Source organism: Neopsephotus bourkii, unplaced genomic scaffold (genome assembly GCF_033783945.1).
Source record: "Neopsephotus bourkii isolate Nb327-2 ecotype Australia unplaced genomic scaffold, CSIRO-AGI_Nbou_v1 NB_994, whole genome shotgun sequence".
Classification (NCBI taxonomy): Eukaryota; Metazoa; Chordata; class Aves; order Psittaciformes; family Psittacidae; genus Neopsephotus; species Neopsephotus bourkii.
In genome coordinates, this window is record NW_026901486.1 from 3,533,406 (window position 1) to 3,551,321 (window position 17,916).

The following is a 17,916-nucleotide window of genomic DNA, read 5'->3' on the forward strand; positions in this document are numbered from 1 at the left end:
CTGTCTCACCCTGGATGTGATAGGTAGTTGCTGCTGTGCCAAATCCATGAGCTACCAAACTACCAAATCAGCACAACCCCCTGCTTATAGACTTTGCAATATTATAACCCTATTCTTTTCAGTGCACTTGAAACACAGGGTCAGGCTTCTGCATTTTTTTCCCTGCACTTTAAAGGACAAAGGGTAAAAGAAAAAGCATTTGAAGGTCACAAGACGTTGTTTATGGTATAACTCGTTGATCATAAAAAGTCTGGGGCTTTTCTTTGTCTCACAGGCAGGGTTTGCAACTGAGAAGGTTTAAAATAAAGAAAGAAAAACATAATACTGGGGACCATGCTGAGGGAGATTTTTCAGTGTTTATCCACATGTAGACTAGTGATATGCATGTGTTCTTTGTGATCATAACTGTAATGTCTAATAGCAGTGTTCTTTGTTTTGAGGCCCCTGCTGTTACTTCGTTGCCAGCATCCAAAGCCTTAATGTTAGTGCATCATAGTGTGGTTTTATGTAGCTGATTGTGGCTGCAAAGTGGAAGTTAGAGAATTATCCTTGGAGTAAAAGCTGATTAATTTTGCACTTGGATGTCTGTTTATTGTAGGTTGTAAGTTAATGTAGAACCTGTTTGTCTGGTTTCATTTCTGGCCTGGTTTCTCTCTCAATTTCTTGTTGTCCAAGTTCTTAGTCTTTGATTTAGCAGAAATCACCATGGTTCAAATACTGCCTTTTGTGTAGGGTAATTATATCTCTGTTTGATGGACATAGCAGATTACTATCTTGCTGGGGTGAGAGGCTTATCGTTTAACAAATGTTCCAGTGCTCCGTTGTTGGGTTTTCTTCTTGCTTCAGCATTCTTTGTTAACATAAAAGAAGGCTGTTTTGAGTCTTTTGTATGCAAGTCAGTTTTCAATTGGGAGTAAATGTGATTTGCCCAGCTCTGAGGTGAGTTAGATCACTGTCAATAGCTACCACCTTTTCCAGGCCTTGGAGAAACAGCTGTACTGCTTTCATTTTCCCATGGTAAAAGAGGGAAACTGGGGCAAGCCATGGCTCTTTCCTCCCTCCCCTCCTGCCTTTCACCCTTTTTCCTTGCCCCAAATATCTCTCCACCTGAGTATTTTGCTTTAAACTCCAGGCCTCTTCTGATAAGACCTGGTTTAGCAACTTCTGTGCTAAGGCACTACACTTAAGAGTGGTCTGTGAGCACCTCCAAATGTTCCGTGTTATGGGTGGTAGGTATCCCATGCTAAATGTTTGAATCGACACCAGACCCATAGAATGGTTTGAGTTGGAAAGGACCTTAAGCTCACCTAGTTCCAACCCCCTGCCATGGGCAGGGGCACCTCACGCTTGACCATGTTGCCCAAGGCTCTGTCCAGCCTGGCCTTGAACACTGCCAGGGGTGGAGCATTCACCACTTCTCTGGGCAACCCATTCCAGTGCCTCACCACCCTTACAGTAAAGAACTTCCTTATATCCAACCTGAACTTCCCCTGTTGAAGTTTAAACCCATTGCCCCATATCCTGTCACTACAATCCGTGATGAAGAGGAATCTGATTTGATTTGAGGAGCCCATTTGATAGTGCTGCCCATGAGAGTGGCAGGCACTGTGCCTCACTACTGGATTTTGTGGTGGCTGCTTTTTTAGTCATTGTTTTAGTCAGTTTTTATAACACTACCAGTTAGGAATGAGGACTTCCGTGTTTTTTTCCTACTCGGTGGTTTTGTTAGAAGTGAAACAATCCTGTCTGGAGAAGAATAGCAGAGGTTTGCTTCATACACTAATATGAAGTAATACAAATGTGGTCTCTAGAGCAATCCAGAGTTTCTGTATGGGAAACAAGAGTACATATATCTGTAGCTCTCATGCTGGTGGTCCCAAGGTAGGTCTGTGCACTGTAACCCTAATAACAACTCAGCACATGATACTTGCACACTTGAGCTTATTCTGCGTAAGCCAGTTTGGTCCTACAAATGGCAGTTTGCCCTTTTGGCATGGCTTCCTGGCAGGTCTGCCTAGCACGGGTGCAGTAGCTCAAAGCTGCAGCACTGTGTCCAGAGCAAACCTGGAAGTCCACACACTGCTGTACTTACTTGTTTAGGGATTCCAGCTGTGTAAGATGTACATGATCCAAAAGCTGTACCTTCCACATAGCTTCCTATCCAGTTTTCTTATAGCCACCTTTTAGTAATATACCAGAAACTTGGCACTTTGTTACTGTTGCTACTCATTACAGAATGACTTCGCAGGGGGCAATTGCAAGTTACTGGAGAAATTCCAGTGGTCCTTGTAATGTGTTTTTGTTACTGTTTCATCTTCATGGAGAACTTGTTCTAGCTAACTCCATTATATCCGGTATCTACATAATGTTACAGTGCCTTTCTCAGTGAATGGCAGTGATTTAGAAACCCAGTAAGGGTCGAACAGAAGCAGTTTGGGGATTATCTGCTGCTTTTTATGCTTCTGTGCTAAATACAGACAGATGGGGATCATGGAAGGTGGTGACACTTGCATCTAATCAGTAAGTAGGAGCGGGAACCTACCAGTTCCCTCTATAAGAACTGTGCTCATCAAATATTTGGTTTAATTTTCAAAAAAAGTAAACAAAAACTCAAACATGTCTTTTGCAGGAGAAAGTGATTCTCATCATTGCTTACTAGGAATTCCTGCTCAAGTACAACCACTCAACTAGGGGCAAAATGTGCAACTAAACTACCTTAAGAGTCAGGATCTGTAGTTGTGGGGTAAAATGAGCTCAGTTACTTTTTCTTTCTTAATAGGCTGTTCTTGAGCTATCAGATCCTGTTTTCATGTGAGTGATAACACAAGCTGTCTGGCTGATGTTAGAATTCCTAAGGAATAGGAGTAACCCTAGAATTCTCTTCCGGGTGATCCCTTCAGGAACAAGAGAACTAACTTCTTACCCCTTTTGGAAGGGTTACTGAGCTACTGTTTTGTGTTAGCTGTTAGCAAAGGCTTACGTTCAGTTGAAAACCTGTTTGTGCTAAGAAGCTCTCAGTGTGCAGCACTGTTTGGAACTTTAAATTGTTCTTAACGCGTCATTAGTAAAGTATCTTAAGGAGCTACTTGTAGGCTGAGAAGCACCAAAATGCATACAGCTTCAAGAGTATACTGGTTTGGGGGGAGATCAGAAGCTATGAGGATTCTCAGTGGTTACAAAATTAATTGCAGAAAGCTTAAATATTTGTTCAGGGCTCTCCATGCCACATTTCCTGTTCTTGTATGTAAAAGTGGTTGAACTAAGTACACTTTCTACGTAAAACTGTCGTCTCAATCTGTAAATATAAATACTTTTATACTTCCCCCCCCACACACACATCATCGGTGGAAGACTCCAAATCAAATATGAAATAATACCTTGAAGTGATGACAAAAGTGCTGTAGAAGAAGAGCTCTACCAAGTTGGATCAAGGAGCCTTTTAATTCAGCACCTCATCTCGGGGGTGAGGTTCAGCGGAGGATGCATAATGGGGAGTGTAGACGTGGCAAATCACGGAGTGATGCTCACTTTGAATATATTCCGCCTCCAGCAGTTTGTGACTCAGGTTTCTAGAGCTTGTGATTTTGTGTTTTAATAGCTATAGATGGCTAAATTCATGCAAGAAGACCTCAGTTTCCTTTTGACCTAGTGTGAACCTTTGGCATCCATAACATTAAGTAATAGAGCAGCCCTTTTTACATTTCTATTTGCCACCTACTTGTTTCACTTGATTCTCATGGTACTAAAAGTAGGGATCATGGACAAACTATTACTTATAATTTTGTAGGTTTTTCACAAACCTGCTCAATTTTTAATTTCAGCTTAAAAAATCCTAATGCAGTGTTCCGCATACAGGAGTCGTTCCAGAATGTTACTTCTTATCATCCTTTCTTTCTTGAACTGTGATGCCCTTTGGGTTCTGCTGTCTCTGCTTTTGAGAATGAGGGACCAGAATAGCACAGGACATTCAAGATCTCTTGTGGATGCATGCAGTGGCATGTAATGATTTTCTGTATTGTTCTCCATTTCATCATTTTTCAGTATAAATAATACTCAGCATTTAATTGATTCTTCTTGATTGCTGATGAGCACTGAGCCAGTTCTTTGTGGAGGAGACCAGATGTGATCTCAGTCAAATCTGACAATGTCAGCAACTGTTGCATTGTTTCGTACTCGTCTTTGATCTGTGCATTACAGGACTTTCTGTTTTGGTCTTTTGGGCAGTATGGTGGATATGATATGTCAAAGTGATGAGCAGGCCGTGTTCTGGCAGAATGGTTTAGTGCAAGGTGTCCCTGCCCAGGCAGCGTGGTTGGAACTGGGTGGTCTTAAGGTCCTTTCCAACCCTAACTATCTATTATTCTGTGATTCTAAGAACTATCTTCCATTTATATCTCAACAGCAGGTTATGTGCCATAACGCAGTTGAGAGCTGAATAACCCTTTTTGGTTTGTTTGGCCTTTTTCAAGTTGAGCAGACTTAATTGTTACACACGTAGTGTAGTATTTAAATGAATACCATCATCTTAGCATCTCACCTTCACACTGTATGGACCACTACTGGTTGGTATCGCAAGGAATTTGCTTGTTTCCACTGCTTTCCTCTCCAAGGTAGGGTAAAGCCTTTCTGTTGCTCTGCTCAGTGTTCTCCTTAACCAAAATAAGGCACGTCTAACCTTCGTATTTAGCTAAGAGTAGACCTAGAGTTCAGGGGTTTTTACTTAAATGGATTTACAGGCAGATTTTTGGGAAACTTCAGTGATCTGGACCAGATGTCATTTCTGGCCCTTAAAGCCCCCTTTTGTCAAGAAAGAAAGATGCTTTGTAGTAACCCTTAGGCAAAGTAGCAGAAGAAAAATATTTTGGTCTCTCTTGGAACAGTGATATCAGCCTCCTGTATAAGTTTCCTTGTTCTGGAGTAGATTTCATGTAGAGCATGTGAACTTTAAGACCTTCAAAAGAGGTCTTTGTTCACGGTCACTAATTTTATGTCTGCCTATTGCCATGTTTCATTATCCTGCTGTTCTAAATAAATAGGTCCAACCAGGCTAACACTGGTATGTCTGCTTTTTGTGAATACCCGAAATACCTACAGGAGTTGTTCTCTTGTGGCTCATAAAATGGTCAGTATCTAAAGTGTAAGTTGTCAGTAATAAGGAATTGATTCCCTTCTCAGAAAGACAGGTCATAAAAAGGCTTTATTTTGGAAGCCCAGTACAAGAGGAGAAACTGGATCTTGCACAGCCTGTTGTTAAAGAAGCTGCTGTGCTTGTGTGAAGGAAAGTGAATCTGTGGCCTCATAGCAGCAACTCATGTTAGAAAAGCTTGGTTTTGTTTCTTGTTTGTTTTGGTAGATAAAAGTCAACTCCAGTGTGTGTTTAAGATACTTGTGATGAAGTAAAATATTGGGATCTTAGCTCCTGTGGAATTCATAGCACTTGGACTATGGGGTTCATGATGTTTTACTGCCCCATTTTACTATTCCTATGGGGTTGGGGTTTCCCCAGGTTTTCTGTACGTCTCTTGCTGAAAATAGTGAATGTTTCAGGAATATGTTTCAGCATTACCAAATCAAGGTAATGGAGGTGTAGGTATGTTTTGGTTTTTTTATCCTCCCCACAATTGCCCCTGGGTTGATTAACCACTGATAACTATGTATTGCATTTCATCTGCAGAAGAGTAGGACCTACTAGATATATGTAACAGTGCAACCTGGATGGAAACCTCTTGTGTCTGTTTTTAGATATGGGGATTCATGTTTAAAGGTCTAGTCTCAAAGGCAAAGTAGTGCTTGGACTATGTCAAATTATTATTTAATTAGCAGAGCTCCTTTATGCCAAATCAGAGTTTGTTCTATTTAAGTCTGGACAGCTGCTTTTGAAGTTTTCATGTTGCAGAGAAAGGCAGGTACAGTACAGGTATCTGCCTGCACCAGGGAACAGTGTGTTCTGTTAATGGAGTTGCCTCTTGGCAGTATTATCTGGGCCTGGGTTTTTCTGTTTTCTACCAAGAACATTTTTAGGATACGGAGCATCCGCCTATGCTACCTTGGATGTCTGTGAGCTACCAAGAGGAGGATATCTGTTAAGAAAGTGTTTTGGGAAATCTTTCCTACTGAGCTCTGTGAAGGTGAAGGAGAGTGCTAAGGGTAAGGCCCTGACACAGATTCTGATCTTGAAAGGATGTGAAATTACTGTACATGCAGATAACAAAATACATATGGATATGGCATTCTGAAAACCTGTAGGTATGCTGAGATGATTTAACTTTCATTCTGTTATCCTAAGTGAAATTCATATGGAAATTATTCAGAAATAGCTGTTTCCTCTGCCAGACTTCCTCATGGCTCTACAGTTATGCTGTTCCAGACTTCCGTAGTGTCTCATATCCACACTGTCTTATATACCCAGATACTGCATCAAAAGTTGTAACTTTTGAGGCTGGGTGAAGGTTAGAGAAGTTGGATGTAGGCAGAAATCTTTTTCTAATACTCAGTATAAAAGGTGGTTTCATTCATTCTCATCCAGCCTTATCTAATTTAAATTTCCAAAACATGGAACCCTTCAATAATAAGGCATTAACTTACAATTTAAGAGGTCATCTAAATGTAAATGCAGTAAAGCAGCTGAAGAAACTTCTCCACGTTTTTAGCAGAGATCGAGAGTGTTGGGAATTGTTCCAGGTCTTGCATTTTACCGGATCAATCTGTGAATGATTGAATCTGTTTCTCTTCAACTCTTTACTCTGAAAAAGGGTTGTATCCTAGTTACTAAAATACCGTGTTAAGTTGCTTTCTGAAATCCTTGCTCATACAGTGTTTGTGGAGAGGAAGATTGCTCATTCGCATAGACAGATTTGTTTTTAAATGTAAAATCATCTTACAAAACATCTCATCTGCTGGAGATTTGCTAATGAGGGAACCAAAGCCAGCAAAAAGAATTGAAACGTAACCAGGAATTTAATGGTTGATAGGAAATACGAATTTGAGCTTTTGTTTTAAAATGCATCATCTACATTATGAAGCCCTGTGTAAACTTAAATAGATTTTGTAGAGTCTTCTGCTTGCTTCCCCTTTCAGAGGAGAGGGTCCTGTGTGATGATACTCAACATGCTGTCCACAAACTGCTATAGGTGAGTCTGTGGAAAGAGATGGATGAAACAAATCTATTGTCAAGGAAGTTACATTTGGTTACAAAGAGCCTCAGCCAGCACAGAAGGTTTTCAGAGGATCTGCAAGTAGAGCAGTAATTTTTCTCCACCCGTTTTTGTCCTCTTGTTTTATAGCTTTACTGTCTAAGCGCATTGAAGAAAACTAAATAGATCCCAGTTGTGGCAGGAAGATTCAAACTTGTGCAAATGTTATTCTTCACACTGCCAGATTCGACCCCCCTGTCAGTAACAGAAGAAGTGGTTAGTAAATGGCAGAAAACTTGAAGAAATACATTTAATGTAATTGCTTTTGAAATGGAATTTGAAAGGGTTTAGTTAAATCTCTGTCTTGGTATAAAACAACAGTGAATATGAAAAATGTAACAAACCAACCCCCAGGATAGTTTGTTCATGTTTTTTTTTTTCTGATCTGGAGTTTTCAAGTCCTCTTTCCCCCCTCAGTCTTTACCTCACTGCACAAAATAGTGCATGTAAGGGCCTTTCCAATCCTAACTATTCCATGATTCTATGTTTTATAAGGGTGTTGCAGATTGAATTGCAGAAGGGTTGATGCAATGGCCTTCTGAGGGCTGTGGTCTTCGGATGCTTTGTTGAAATGTCCCTTTCTGTTGTACAGAGGATGGAACACATTTTGCAGACTCACTGCTGCTTCTTTCACATGTCCTCATCCTTCTCCATTCCATAGTAGTAATTCAGTGTTTTCTCTTAATCCTCTTGTGTGAAGGTCTGGTTTACTCTTCAGTTGCCTGCCTGAAACATTCTCGCTGTAGGCAGTGGGTTGCTGAATATGCAATTACACAGCATTCTTCCATTAGATAATAAACAGTATATAACAAGACAAAGTGGAAAAATCTTATTTTTATTAGTACATTCAGTTACTTGTGGCTTACTGTATAAATATACTCCCCCACATCCCAGAAAGTGGGAGCTATTTGGGTAAACATAGGGCCTCTAAGGACTACAGCGTCTGGGGTAAACAGTTTAACGTGTGAATTACAATCTTAGAAATAAATAACAAACGAGTAAGGCAGTTATGTTGGTGAGGATACTATTTTTATAGACAGATCATTTAGAATGAGCACTGTGCATTCCCCAACAGACTTAAGCGTCCACCCTTTCTTTTCATTTGAAGCAGTAATGCATGTTGAGGGGTTTGCAGCGATTTCAGTCGGCTGTGGCTGTCATTTTTGGTTTTGAAGTGATTTGACTTTATGAGATCTTTGTTCTCAGTCACAGACTGAAAAGAAGCTGTTTCTCTGCCCTGAATGACAGGACATCACTCACTGGGGAAGTAGCTGCATCACTCCATTCTGCCTGAAGACTGAATGGTGATTTGTCTTTTGTCAAATTAATCCTTAATTTTTCAGGAAGCAAGAGCTTTCCTGAGAATGTAATTGGTGGTTTTTCAAGGAATAAACATTCGGAGTCATTGTCCTATTACGTAGTTTGTTTGTTTGCTTGTTTATAGTGTCCTTAATCATTGGTGAAGTCAAGTGACTGAACAACATGACAAAAATAATCTGTTCTGTTGTTCCCTTTGCTTTTCTCCAGACAAACCTACCAGCTACGTCTCCTGAGCCTCTGAAGGAAATGAGGTTTTTCTGCAGCTACTTCCTTAGCTCCCTATCTGTCCTGATAGAGAGGAGAGAGAAAACAAACATGTTTACTTTTATTTTCATGACAGAGGTCCATGGTAGAAAACAGGAGTATTAGTGGATGAAACACAGCAGAAGTAGATAGCAGGACCAGGTCAGCAAGCAGTATCATCTTTCCCATAGTAAGGGAACACATTTAACTAAGATTGGGTGTTCTATCTTTGACTCAAAGTCCATTTTAATTGCATATATTCTGCTTAGTGACCTTGATTATTTTGTTTGTATTTCTTTGTAATGCTAGTAGATTGTTTTCTATTCTGGAATAAAAAGCAGTAGAGCAATAGTGCAAGCAGACTTCCAGCAGTCTGTGTTTGTAGCATGGCCTTCACTTCCAGTGCAGTCCAGTGGAAGTTCTTTGGTACAAGGTGGAACTGAACTGAAAATAAAACTAAAAGGAGGAGATACTGGATATCTGTAAGTTCAATATCTGCTTCCCTGTTATGTTACACAGAGGAGAGCATTTATTGTCTTCATGTCCTCACTTGTTTTAATTGTTCTCTTTTTGTTGTATATTAAATTCTGGTGGTGTATTCTTCACCAATTCTCAACACTGCTCTTTATCTAATCCCTTTCTGACAATTTACAGTTCAGTCAAGGTTTTTCAATGATTTCCATAGCTTTCCAAGTTTGTATAGTGGAATAAATAGCTTTTTGATGCCTAAGGTAATTTGCAGTAATTTTGAGGGGTTCCTCAAAGGGGTTCCTTGCACAGAATAGATTATTATAATAGTAGTATCTCTACCACTGCTCACTTTAAAAGGGATGAAGTTACCTCTGTCTGACATCACCTAGTAAGCCTTCTAGGTGGCTGGTTGTTCTGAAATTGCTTTTGTCCCTTGTATACTAAATACTCATCATGGTGATTTCATAATAGATACTACAAACAAACCTAAAGCTCTAAAAGAACCCTAAAAGTACAGTAAATATGCTGACTTTAAATCCATTTTCCTTTGGTCATTGTAAGATAGTTCTAAGCTTTGAAGTCACCCATCACTCATGGTGTATTCTTTTGTTTCGTTGTATTCTTCAGTCACACCAGAAATAAATGGAGGTGGATTGGATTCTTTTGATCAGATGTAGGCAAAGTTAATTAAATACCAGTGTTTTCTATGCCCAAGCAACTTCTTTGTGCTGGTAAAATGCTATAGCAGTGTCATGAATTCTTCTCAATCTGCCTGTCACTCATTGCTTATGAAAGTGCTGAGAAAAATGACAAATCTGTGGAATGCTAAGGGAAGAGGAAAGGCATGTTAAATGTTCTTTTCTTTCTTGGTCCTTCTCAGCCTGTTGCATCTGCTGACCCACATGAGTTTTTAAGGATGCTGTTACTCAACAAGGCATAATTTCTGACACAAAACTCAGTTACAAGAAGGGAATTACTCCACATTCCATGCCCTCCTGGAGAAAATAAAATCCATCTAGCTGCCTCTCAGAGCAAGTCTTTCATTAGGATATTAATCCAGAAAGTCAGGAATTTCAATGTCCGCCATACCGAGTGGTACAGAGCCTATCAAATGGCCTGTGCGTTTGTTCAGTGTTAGGACTGCTCTGTGTGAAAGTCATCACCCAGGCTTTGATTGCCCATTTATGTAACTTCACTGCAGTCTGGTGTTTGAAGGGGGGGGGGACCCAGGAAAAAACAACCCAGGAATCCCTTCTCAAAATAGAAAAGAAATACAACCACAAGCTGTTTCCTTCCTCTGTTTAGCATAACTGGTTTGAAAGTCTGTGCCTAAGGTGATCGCGGTGGCAGTTATCTCAGAGGCTGCAGAGCTTGCCTGTAATTAACGAAGGAGAAGGGGGAAATGTTGTGAGTAAATGTGTGTGTACGCTTACTTCTGTCAAATCTGCACTAAAAGGAGCAGGATGGATCACACACAGAGCAGTCAAGGCTTACTTAGCAGTGACAGCAAGCAAAGACTGTTTTGTGTTCCTCTGCAGCACAGGAGGCCCAACAGACTTGACTTTGCTGACATGTATGGGTAGGAGAGCTGCATCAAAAGGAGTGTGACCAGCAGGTTGAAGGAGGTGATCCTGCCACTTTACTGTGCTCTCAGGAGACCTCGCTTGTAGTATTGTGTACAGTTCTGGTGTCCTCAACATAAAAAGGACATGGAACTGTTGGAACAAGTCCAGAGGAGGCCACGAGGATCATCAGAGGACTGGAGCACCTCCTGTATGAAGACAGGCTGAGAAAGTTGGGGCTGTTCAGCCTGGAGAAGAGAAGGCTGCGTGGAGACCTCAGAGCAGCCTTCCAGTATCTGAAGGGGGCCTATAGGGATGCAGGGGATGGACTCTTCATTAGGGACTGTAGTGACAGGACAAGGGGTAATGGGTTAAAACTTAAACAGGGAAAGTTTAGATTGGATATAAGGAGGAGATTCTTTCCTGTTAGGGTGGTGAGGCACTGGAATGGGATGCCCAGGGAGGTTGTGAATGCTCCATCCCTGGAAGTGTTCAAGGCCAGCTTGGACAAGGCCTTGGGTGATACGGTTTAGTGAGAGGTGTCCCTGCCCATGGCAGGGGGGTTGGAACTGGATGATCTTAAGGTCATTGAAATTCTATGAACTTCAAGAACTAAAAAGGTGTAAATGGATGCAAAGAGCCAGAAATTGAAGGGAAGTTATTTTAAAATAGTTCAATTTTGTGTGCCCTTCCCTTGCTTTACAGTTGGGCTGTAAACCATCTTAATTTGCTTGCTGAAGCTATCATCACAACAAGAATAGATCAGCTATTGGAGGAGGAAGTATTCCCTGTGTTCTGGTACAAGTGAGCATCCAGTCCTGGTTCTCCATCTTCCACGGGTGCACAGTAGATGCCTGGTTCTGCCTGACTACATGTTGTTGGGAATCAGAATTTGACTAAACAGTAATTCCTGTTTTCTTCAGGAGGAAAAAAACCCTGGAAGCCAAATCACATTTGTCTGTATCACTTTGTAACTTGAATGGTGATTTCCTGTTCCTAAAAGCTGCAAAGAGTCCGAGTGTCTAAAGAAGATCCAGCTCTCCTCATGTGAGAACATAGATGCCATCAGGAGACTGGGTTGGAAGTTTGTTTAGAAATACTCTTTTCCTGCTATTCCATCGATAATTTAAATAAAACCAGCTTGGACACTGAAATTACAATCTATGCATATGGCTGCCTTCTAGCAGTGTCTGGCATTTTCTGATGTTTTTAAACAATTTAAACACTTAAGCATTTAATGGAGTGCTGGCAGTTTGTAAAATGTTTTTGAGGAGACTGTTGAAGTCCTGCAATTCCTTGTCTCAGAAGTACCTGCCAGGAATTTTACCTCACTGTTCATTCTTGGGATACTGGTTAAATAGAGCAGAGTAATTCCCAGATTAAGAAAATCAAACTGAACCAGAACGATGTGGGAAAGTAAGATGGAAGTGTGCGAGTTCATAATAATATTTCCTGTAGGCTTTTAAATAACCTTATACAAGAGCTCTTAAAATTCTGCACACAGAATTCTGTGCTATATTTTGCCATTCTTATAAAGTATGCACATTTTATCACCTTAAGGAAGCATGCATACAGCAAGCATTGTAGAGATAAAAACCTTGCAGGTTTTATCATAGCCTGTCATTTTCGTGGTTTTTTATCATGGTCCACTATAGTAAAACTATAAAATCAGTGTTGTGGGCATTTCAAGCCTTTGTGAAGTGCTTGCAGATACATTCAAATGTGATATTCACCCCTGTGCCACCACCCTTCTTGGATTGTGCTGCAGTAAGAAGCACTGCTAGAGCCTTTTCATTATTCCAGCCAGCTCCCTCTCAGACTGTCGTCATAAATCTTTGCAGCTTAGCTGCACTTTCTGTAAAACCAGGGACTCATAAATCAAAGCTGAGACTCAGAATCCTCACTAACTTTTACATTTGAGAAACTGAACTCACTGGAAACCATTTTCAGCCCACCTGTTCAGTTTCAACGCTGAAGTCGGTTTGTGTGTTGGGATTCATGTTTTTGCAGATCTTTTCTCAGCGTATGTTATTTCTTAATTTTCAGCTTTTAAGCATAACTTTTCATGTGTTTAGCTGCTAGAAGGAGGGTTTGATTTTTCACATCTGCTTGGAATCTTTGAGGTCTATTGAGAGTGTTGGACTTGAGGCAAGCTCAGCGGGAGGGGTTTTCTGACAGTCTTACAGAATCCTTAGAGAGCCAGAAACCTTGAGACATGGGAACATGGCTCTAGCTGCAGGCACATGAACCAAGTCTGAATTCATCAGAAAAGCTGAATCACTGGATGAGTAACTGTCCCTAACAATCAGGTGACATAGCATCATGTGTGTTTACCAAGCATAGCTGTGAAAGCTTTGAGGAAAGGGCTTTCTGAGTACATTACGCGTTAGGTTTTTTGATTGAATGTACCTCTATGTTTGAAGTACAAGAAGAATCTCTATGGTTCTGCAGCACATCAAAGGTTTTTGTTGTTTGTGTTTGGAAACAATGTGTAATTAGTTATAGTAGTATTATCTGGATTTAAAATCAAGTACAAGGTAACCTAATCTACTCTGATATAACACAGTGCTCCAGATACTTGCATTCTAGATTTCCAGTTTCTTAACAGTGTTCGTTCTTTCCTCTTGTCATTTCTAATTAATGAAAACAGAATTTTGCTGCAGGTCTAACATTAAATCCACTGAAAGCCTGAAGCTCTGTATGCTGAGCTGGTACTGCTGGCAAGATGAACGATGAAACACATTGCTCATAAATTTAGTAATAGAAAAATTACAACTAATTTCTTTAATATATCCGTAATGAGGCACATCCTATGCTTTGTTACATCTAGAATTAGTGCTTACCTAGATAAAGGTGTCCAGTATTTATATCAAACAGAAAAGACGAAGCTAAAAAGACAAGATGTAACTAACTTCGTGAAATGGTTTTAATTGGTGAATAAATGTCTGTGTTGCTGAACTTTGTTATGAAGCAGTAAAAATGTGTCTATGACAGGGGAGCACAAAACTCCCTGGTGGTTAAATCTGTCCCTTGAAGTGGAAGTAGTTCTGTAACTGTTTTCCAGTAGCTAAAATAGCTTCAGAGCACCAGCTGAGCACTCACAAACTTTTACTGCTAGGACTGAAACAGAGAAGAACCTTGCTAAAGGGTGTGGGGAAGGGTTCATGTCAATTCTCAGTATGTAAAAATACAGCTGAAAGATGCAGAGTGTCGGGGGGGGGTGGTTAATGGGTTATTTATGCATTTGTATTTAGACATAAAGGCAGTATTTCAATCTATTCTGGTTTGAGATGTTTTTATGGTTTTAAATGTAAGAACACATTTGTGTGCATTACACTTTACTTGGTTAGTAATACTGAATACAGAGGGAGGCTGGTTCTTCCACATCTACATCCAGTATTCAGTTAATGTGTTTGAAATTAAAGTAAGCCTTCCTGATGGTCTCTCAGCAGCGATTCAAAAGATAAAGGCAGACCACAGCTTACATGCCAATATTTCCAGCTAAAACTAAAACCATAAATGGAACAAAATGAGAGAACTAAAATTATTCCATAGTTTTTTATTACACATGAAATAGAATTATTGTTTGCTAGCAGACATGATAGTTCTTTATTCTGGTGAACTGTTTCTTATTTGCTTCCTTCCATTAACACTCTGTTTTAGCATATAGTGTTTAAACAGAATGCAAACTGTGATTTGTTGGTTATTTTTGTGTGCTGCTTAGTGCACGTCTGAAGAAACATGGTGATAGTTTTTTCTTTCTTTTTTTCACCTTTTAAGGCTCCTGCTAAAAGAGATCCAACTCAAAGTACCGTCAAAGAAGAGAAAGTCCATCTATTGAAGTACAATGTAGGAGATCTAGTGTGGTCAAAAGTGTCTGGTTTTCCATGGTGGCCATGTATGGTTTCTGCTGATCCTATTCTCCACGCCTACACTAAACTAAAAGGTATGTCAGTGATGCTGCAAACATCCCGATTTCTTTAGGTATCCATAACCATTGTTTTGGGGAAATTCTGTTCTTTATTCAGTTGTATCAGTAGGTGAATCACCTCCTTGTTGTCAAAAGGAATGTTAAAATCATGTGAACACTATTCTTGAGCATATAGCAGACAGAGCTTTTTTCCTACTGTGTTTTTTTCTAACTGGGAGCATTCTCTGACAGATACCAAAATTGTGATCTATGAAACTGTGTGAAGTCTTACTAAAAATTATCTGATGGTACTTCCCACTGGTTTTATGGAGATGCTTGGAGAAGTGATATAGGCTAAAAATTTTATTGAAAGCTAATGGGAGTTAAATACTCCTGATGATAGTGCTTTACTACAAGCAATCCATAATTCAGGCAGCTAGATTTTCTGTGGTTCATGGAATCAGTACTGTTACCTACAGACAACATTAGTTTATTCTAAATACAGGGATTATCAAGTGTTAACAAGCTTTTTGAGTAGGAATCTGTATGATTTCTTTGTGTCATTTGGAGCTTTGTCTGTTTTGATACGTGAAACATTTGAGGCATCTCAGCACTGATTGTAGAATTATAAAGTAACGGAGTTTGGAAAGGACATCTACAAGTTGTACAGTCTCAAAGTTAGAGCAGGTTGCTTAGGGCCTTGTCCAGTCAAATATTTAATGTCTTCAGGCATGGTGGCTTTACAGCTTTTCTTGGCAACTGGTTCCAGTGATTGGTAGCCATTATGGCAAGAACACATCTTCGTCTTCCTTTACCTAGTTGAAATTTCTCTCAATTGTGTCCATTGCCTTTTGTATTAGTGCTATGTGAATCTCATTGATTAGGTACAAATTTGCCACTGGGGAGCCTGTGCTGCCTATTCCCAGACACCTTTTTGTCTTTCATGAGCTTGGACATATAGGAGAATAGGTCTGATAGGAGAATTTGGCCACGTAATCTTGTGGTCACTGAGGGTAAGCTGGTCAACCTGACTTGTAGTTCCCCAGGTTACTGTTTTTCTTGAAGATAGGTATGATGTTTGGAGTGTTTACGTCTTTCTAGTCATTGGGTATCTCCCCAAAGGGCTGTGACCTTTCAAAAATACAGAGATCACCCTTGCAACCACATTGGCCAACACCTTCAGTGTCTCCTGAAGCATCCGACCTGGTTCAGGATCTTGGAGGTGTGCAATCTGATTAAGTGCACCCTGACTTTTCCTTAATATACTATGGGTAGTGTGTCAGTCTTGCTGCCTTTATCACTAGACTAAAGGACCAGAAGGCTTCAGGGTAGATGTTACAGTCTAAGAAACAAGCAAAACCCTGAGACAGAGAAGGTGTGGAGCCCCCCAGCCTGTGTCCTTTGTCACTCAGTCTCTGGCCCCAGTGAGCATTCCTTAGCCTTCCTTTTGCTACTCTTGTATTCACAGCAAATCTTCTTGCTGCGGTTTGCATCCATCACTAGTTTTAACTACAGCTGAGCACTGTAAACTGGTTTTTACTGTGTTTATGCCAAACTGTACGGAAAGTTTATGAAACCTGAAAACAGAATCCAGAAAATCCGCAGGTTAAGGAGAAAAGCAAGAGGTTAATAGGAATATCAAACCAAAATAGGAGCACATAAATTTGTTTTGATACTTATGCTTCTTAATGATTTCATATACTTTACTAGAACAAGCAGAAGTATCAACTTCTGTTGTTATGAACAGAGTACGGCATTCCCTTGTCACTAGAGATTTCAGTAACTTTGAAATATGTATTTCCAAGTGTGGGAAAGCAGTGTTTTTGTGGTTTGGTTTTTCCCTAGTTTTCAAGGGTTATATTGAGGACTTGGAAAATGGACTAGAATATACATCTAAAATGTGCATTGGAATTACAGATTTCCAGTGTGGGGGAACTGTAAGTGTGCAGGATTGTAAATCTGAATAATCCTGACACGTTGGAGGTGTAGTCTGGAAAAAAAAACCTTGATTTAGTAGGAATAGGGGTTGGATTTTTATGATGGTAGGTGATCAAGCTGTCAAATTGAGTGGAAAGCTGCATTTTCACAGAGAGGAATCAGTCATACTAATCCATCGCAGTTTTCTCTGCAGAAAGACCAAAATCACACTGACATAAATTAATAGTGCTGCTTATAAAAAGCATGGATTATATCCTTTGGTTTTCCAGTGGTAGCATGGTCTCAGTGGGAATATTAGGTTTTTTTCGTTCTGTTTGGGCCATCTATTTTAAAGAAACGTAGACCAAACAGAAAGGTCTGAGAACAGCATGAATCTAGGAATCTTACCTGTGCAGGTAGACTGAAGGAGCTTGGGGCTGTTTCATCTGACAAGGAGGAGCTAAAGGACAGCCTATTAACTAGCCTTAAATAATTTAAGCTACATGCAAAGAAGAAAAGGCGTAAACTCTTCTTGTTCTGGGCAGAAGAGAGCTTAGTAGCAATGAATATTTAGGCTACATATTAAGAACTTGGAAGAGATAAAATAGTGATGCATTGGGGTTGATTGCCTGGAGAAATGGTGTGAGAGGAAGTTCTTTACTGTAAGGGTGGTGAGGCACTGGGAACGGGTTGCCCAAGGAAGCTGTAAATGTTCCATCCCTGGCACTGTTCAAGGCCAGCTTGAACAGAGCCTTGGGTGAGATGGTTTAGTGTGAGGTGTCCCTGCCCATGGCAGGGGGTTGGAATTGGATGATCTTAAGGTCCTTTCCAATCCTAACTATTCTGTGATTCTACAGGAGGTTTTTAAGAACAGATGGAATGATTATCTCTAGGATTATAGTTGGACTCAGTGTTGGTAATGAACTAAATGGCTTCTTGAATGCTTTCATACAGTTGTTGGAGTGGTTATTATAGACTCCTTAGACAAGTTTTTCATGTAGCAGTCTTTCAGAGTTTTGATCAGGCAGTCCCTGTGATTTTACTCATTGGGTTATTAGGTCTATTATGTCATAATAGACCTAATAATATTTTGGGAGAAATAAAGCTGTTTATTTGTCCCTAACTGAATTACTCTGCCCCTTGAGAGGAGCAAGGTTTATGTTTCATTATCAAGGATCTCTGTGGTAGATTTTTCTAAGAAACTACAGAAATCGATCTAGCAAAATCCCAGTGCCATATGCCTGAATGCAACCTGCAGAGTACTAACAGAAAGAAGGTTGTTTGCCTGTGCCTTACGGCA

General features: G+C 40.1%; 1 protein-coding gene across 2 annotated transcripts in view; it reads left to right on the forward strand.

Annotated features, from left to right (window-relative positions):
- The window catches only part of NSD2 (nuclear receptor binding SET domain protein 2), a 73,733-nt gene that overhangs the window by 16,268 nt on the left and 39,549 nt on the right, over positions 1-17,916 (forward strand). For both annotated transcript variants that reach the window (XM_061359809.1, XM_061359808.1), the window contains exon 3: positions 14,570-14,735. In XM_061359809.1, the coding sequence (XP_061215793.1) occupies positions 14,570-14,735 (166 nt within the window). The remainder of the gene's footprint in view (positions 1-14,569; positions 14,736-17,916) is intronic.